Genomic DNA, 5,788 nt, shown 5'->3' on the forward strand with positions numbered 1-5,788 from the left:
ACATACACACGCCCATACACAAACAAGATAGACACACACAAGACACAGACACACATACACACCTACATAGACACACATACCTACACAGACAGACACAAAGACACATACAGACACACACAAGACACAGGCACACACATAGACACACAGACCCATACAGACACACACAAAACACAGGCACACACATAGACACACATACCTACACACACAAGACACAGACACACATGCCTACACACACAAGATAGACACACACCCACACACCTACATAGATATACATACCTACACAGACACGCACAAGACACAGACACACACACATCCATACACACACAAGACACAGACACACACACATACATAGACACACATACCTACACAGACAGACACACACACAAGACACAGACACACAGAGACACACACAGAGACATGCACACTCCCACACACACACACAAGACACAGACTACACACATAGACACACACCCACACACCTACATAGACACACATACCTACACAGACACACACAAGACACAGGCACACACATAGACACACATACCTACACAGACACAGACATACACACAAGACACAGACACACACACCTACACACACACACATAAGACACACACACACCCCCAAGAGCCATCCAGGGGCTCCCCGGATGCCCAGTGCCCCCTCCCCCCAGCCTGACATGCCCCCTGCTCTCCCTGTCCCCCTAGACCCCCTCCAGCCCACCTCTACCTGGCTGTCCCAGGCCCACAAGCTGCTTTGGCAGCAGCTGTGCATGCTCTCAGTGCCCAGGGGCCCCAAGGACACCAGCCCCCTCTTGTGTTGGGGCAGGGGTCCCCAGATAGGAGCTGGTAGAGCCAGGCTCCCTTGGTGGTGGAAAGTTCCTGCCCATCTCAGAGCCTCAGTCTCCACAGCTGTAAAATGGGAAGCATGGCCTTTGGACTCCCTGTCTCTCAGGGCTACTTTAGGAGAAAGAGAAGCCAGTCCCAATGCTGTGCTTGGTCGGCCTGTGGCTGGAGGGGAGGGCCAGTGACCCTGGAGGGAGGGAATCTGCTGGATCCTGTCTCCGATGTGGGGGAGGGGGTGACCCTGCAGATCTCCCCAGGGTAATGAGTTACAGGAATCCATCCAGCAGAGACAAAGTCCTTGTCCTTGACCTGTGACTTAGAACACCCATTGTCTGCCTAAGGACTAGTGGCATCTTCTGGGGCTGGCTGCAGGAAACAGGCCAAGCAATCTGGGTGTAGGGGGCAGAGCCCAGGAGCCCGAAGGATTGCAAGAATAACTCGGAGGAATGCCACTGATCCCAAGACCATCCCTCTTCTTTTGACAGAATGGGAAACTGAGGCCCAGACAGGGCAAGAGACTGTCCTGTGGGAGGCCTCACAGGCAGACTGGCAAAGGCAGGCAGGCAGCAAGCGTTATAAAGAGCTCCCATGTGCCAAGCACTGAGCTGAGCCATGAAGATATGTGAGCCTGGGATCTCCTCCCAGCTTGCCGCAAGCTTAGCTCGGCCCCTTGTGGTCAGTCATCTCCCTGGCCCCTCCCACCAAGCCCAGGCCGGATTGTCCCCATTTCCAGATGAGGAAACTGAGGCTCCACAGGCACTCAGAGGAGACTCCTGGCCCCTCCCTTGAGGCTCATCTCCACCCACACCAGTCTAGACTGCCCCTTGGCGGGCATTCCTGGAGCCGCCACCACAGTGTCCGGAGGAGGGCCTGCTGCGGGGGTTTAAATTTCCCTCTCTCCACCCTCGGAGTCCAAGAAAGCTTCCCCCGAGACCCAGCCTCTTTGCTCTTCCTCCCGAGCCTCAGTGCCCGCCCAGCCCCACACCCTCTGGGCAGGTGGCCCACAGTCAACAGGACTTTGACACCCAGGTGCCCAGCTGCCGCTCACAGGTCCCTCTGCTGCCTCCCCTCTTTCCAGGTTCCCTTCCTCTAGTGTATGCCAGCAGCCGGGACCCCAGCCAGGCCAGGATGCAAGAAGACGCCCACCTCCCCGAGGGGAGGAAGGCCCAGAAGGAGCCCCCTGCCCCTCCAGGAGCCCCCGGCCGGCAGTTTGTAGTCCGGGTAACCTACCTGCTGACCACCGTGGAGCTCACCTGCCTTTTCATGCAGTTCTCTGTCCTCCCGGTGAGTGGTCTTGCCAGGGGTGGGAAGGGGCCCCAGCCCGAGGCCCTCCCGGAGGGCAGCCAAGTGCCAGCCACCACTCCCTCCTGTGCCTGTCTGAGCAGGGGCTGGATATGGGCCAAGGGAAGAGCTTGGGCAACCTAGGGCTGCTGTGGGGGAGGGAGGCTCAGCTGAGGGCAAAGATCTGCTGAAAGGAGCGTTAGGTGTGGAGTCAAGAGACCCCTCCCCTTTCCTCCCCCTCCTCTTCTCCCTCTTTCTCTCTCTCTCAAAAACCAGCCTTGACCCAGCTGCTATCTCAGTGGAGGACCTCAGACAAGTCCCCTCCCCAGGCCTCTGTTTCTCCATCTGTAAAACAGGGGCATTGGACTCAGGGGTGCCCCAGGCCTCTCTGGACCCGGCAGGCTGTTTCTCCATGCCCTGCTCTGGGGCTCGCCTGCAGAGGCAGTGCAGCCCATCAGAAGGGCACTGGACCACAGGCTGGAGACCCACATTCAAGCTCAGACCAGGCATGAATCAGCTGTGTGATCCTGGACCAGTTATGTGCCCTCTCTGGGCCTCAGTTTCTCCCCCTGTAAAAAGGGCATCCTGATGCCTGTCCTACCCTTTCCCAAGGCTGCAATGTGCACCAAGTGGGAGAATGGTCCTGTGAACCTTTTGTGGACTGAACATCTCCTCCTGCCAGCCCCCACCACATGAAGGGATGAATTGCTCCCCAGTAGGGGTCCCAGAGGTGGGAGGGGTCTCCCAGGTGACTAAGTTCAACTCTTTCTTTTGATAAAGGAGGGAACTGAAGCCTAGAGAGGGAAAGGAATGAGAAGAGAGTCACCCAGAAAGTGCCTTGTGCCAGAGTCTGGGCTCCTCATCTCCTGATGCCCACATTGAGGACAGTGGGGGCCAGTCAGCAGCTGGCATGTGGCTGTGGGTGTCAGTGGCAGGGCATGGGGGCCCAGAGAGAGTGCTGGGAAGAAGCCCCTGGCCCAAGGCTCCCCTGCTTGGTCCCCGGGCTTCTCCAGTGTGACTTTTCCCCCAGAGCAATGAGCAGGCCCAGCCCCATTCACTCTCTGCTCCTTGACTCCTGGCTGAGCAACCTTGTCCTAGTCCCAGAGGCCCCTCCTTTGGAAAGACGTGGGCTTGGCCTTGGTGGAAGTTAAATGACCAAGCAGCTGTGTGGCCCAAGCCCTGAACTCTGGGAACATCAGACAGTCTCTTCCCTCAGAAGGCAGCACCTAGGGAACATGTCGTGGTCCCTAGAGGCCACAGAGCTGCTGGGCAGGCCTTGCCTTACTGCTTCTGTCACTGACCCACAGGCTGCTGCCAAGGCCTCTGCTGCTGAGAACCTTCATTTCTGGCTCTTCCTGCAGCTGCCTCAGTGCCCACACCACAGGCCCCACATCCCCAGGCAGGGCTGGGGGTCTGGAGGTGCCTGGGCTTCCCTGTCAGGGTCCACTGAGGCCAGAATCACCCTCAGACCCTCCCAATCCATACTGCCTGGACACTGCAGCCCCTCCCCACAACCCATCTCTGCTCCCACCTGCCCTGCCCTGCCCTGCACTTCCCACTGGGCACTCCACTCTTTGCCCTCTTGGAAAATAGCGCCCCCCAGATGGTGCCAGATCCAGGCCTGGTCTCTCCTCAGGCCCCTGGAAGCACAGGGTCAGGAGGGGGGAGCTGCACATCCTGGATCACACCATCTCCTCCTGGGGGCTCACGTGTCCATCTTTATGCTGCCTCTTCTGCCTGGGGCTTGTTAGCTGTCAGGGCTGACCTGGCCTTGGCCCAGCTTTGACCTCTGCCCTTTCAGCTCGCTGGCTCCCTCACCCCCCATCCCCATTCCTCATCCTCACCTCAACCTCCAAGACTACCCGCCCTCTCTGCTCTGCCAACCCACCTGCTTGGCCCTCCCTCCCCCAGGATATCAGCCCTAGGGCTCAGAGACTAGAAGATTATAAAGTTAGGGGAGGAGGGGGCTTTGGGGGGCATCTGATCCAACACTTTGTCTTTGAGGAAACTGAGTCCCAAAGATGAGAAGTGATTTGCCAGGGTTAGTGTGTGAGCCCAACCCTTCCTGACGTCCAGGCTGCTCTGGCCACTGCCCCACACTGCCTATTTCCTTGTGAATCCTTTGGGCCTTTCTCCTAACAATGGCACATCTTGCCAAGCCTGTGTTAGCCCCAACACCTGCCTTCTTTGTTCCAATCCCCAAGTTACCGATGGAGCCCCCAGGCTGCCCCCAAAGTCATCATGTTCTTTAAAGGCCCCTGGGTGGCACCGGTGCCAGGACAGCCTGGGAGTCCCCTTTGGGCTCTCCATTGCTGACCTCCTGAGCCCCCTCCTCTTCCCAGCCCCTTTCCAGCTGAGGAATCATGTCCTGCCTCCCTGAGCCTGGCCGCAGTGCACCCCTCACCTCCCGGGCACACAGCAGAACCTCTTGGCATCACCCCCATTCTCTGCTCTTGGCTCCGGGCTCTGGGGAAGAGATGGCCCTTCCCTTCCCCAAGGCCAAGGCCTGCCCTGTGCTCTGAACCCCAGGCCCCTCTGGAAACTTCGGAAGCCTGCTTGCATAGTTGCCTCCATCTTGGCCTCTCCCCTGGCTGCCCACAAGCATGCCCAGGTCTCCTCTGTTCTAAAACATCTTCAGCTTCCCTGGTCGTCTTTGTTCTGTCTGTGTCTGTGTCTGTGTCTGTGTCTGTCCCTCTCTCCTGTCTCCTCTCTCTCTCTGTCTCTGTCTCTCTCTGTCTCTGTCTCTCTGTGTCTCTCTCTGTGTCTCTGTCTCTCTGTCTCTCCCTCCCTCCCTGGGGTTATTCCCCATCTCTGTGCCTCAGTTTCCTTACCTGTACAAGAGGATGAATTATTCCTGCCCAGCTGTTCTCAGAGGTCATAGGGACAGCTTGATAAGAGGAGGGATGGAGAAGCCTTCTATGACCCCAATGCCCTACAAACAATAAGACATGGTGTGTTTTCTGGGTTTCAGTATCTGGCGAAGAACCTTGGCCTGGACTCCGTGGGCTTTGGCTACATTCAGACCCTCTTTGGGGTTCTCCAGCTCCTGGGAGGCCCTATTTTTGGCAGGTAATGTAACTCCCTCCTGAGAGAGGGGAGCCAAGCCTTCTGAGGCACCCTGATTGCCTGCCTCCCCCGGGGGCAGAGAGATGGCAGAGGGACAGGACTGGGAGCCGGGGGAGAGGGGACATCCCTGACCTAAGCCTCAGTAGACCAAGCTTCTTAACCTCAGTGAGGAGATGACCTGGTGATGGGCGACCTGGCCAAGTGATCTCCCTTCTCTGGGCCTATAAAAGGATGAAAGGGGACTCAGCTCTGAGCCTTCTCCCTGCTCTGCCTTCTAGGGTTCTAAGCCTAAGCCTCTTCTCTTCCCTGAAGGTTTTGGGGTGAGGGGAGGGTTATGCCACAGGCAGACTAGGGCAAGTGGAAAGGAGTCAGCCAACTGGAACTAGTTAGAACACTCCTCCCCTTCCCCCTCTTCCTCCTCCTCCTCTCTCTCCTCCCTCCCCTTTCTTTCTCCTCCTCTCTCTCCTCCCCTCCCCTTTCTTTCTCCTCCTCTCTCCTCCCCCCTATCTCTTCCTTTTCTACCTCTCTCCACCTCCCCCCATCATCACCTTTATCTCCTCAGCTCTCCCTTCCCCTTCTTTCCCTTTCTTCACCATGAT

The 5,788-nt window shown here is 57.6% G+C and overlaps 1 protein-coding gene across 2 annotated transcripts in view; it reads left to right on the top strand.

The window, feature by feature from the left end:
• The window catches only part of LOC138176162 (solute carrier family 22 member 18-like), an 11,582-nt gene extending 6,033 nt beyond the window's left edge, over window positions 1-5,549 (top strand). The window contains exons 2-3 of one of the 2 annotated variants that reach the window (XM_069106936.1): window positions 1,921-2,126; window positions 5,095-5,542. In XM_069106936.1, the coding sequence (XP_068963037.1) occupies window positions 1,971-2,126; window positions 5,095-5,196 (258 nt within the window). In that variant the 5' untranslated portion in view covers window positions 1,921-1,970 and the 3' untranslated portion in view covers window positions 5,197-5,542. Of the gene's footprint in view, window positions 1-1,920; window positions 2,127-5,094 lie in introns of both variants that reach the window. The other variant, XM_069106937.1, reaches the window with a different exon arrangement.
• Window positions 5,550-5,788: the final 239 nt, after the last annotated feature.

Source organism: Petaurus breviceps, unplaced genomic scaffold (genome assembly GCF_028583685.1).
Source record: "Petaurus breviceps papuanus isolate PSGF00001 unplaced genomic scaffold, PetGlider_PUasm1.0 82804, whole genome shotgun sequence".
Lineage (NCBI taxonomy): Eukaryota > Metazoa > Chordata > Mammalia > Diprotodontia > Petauridae > Petaurus > Petaurus breviceps.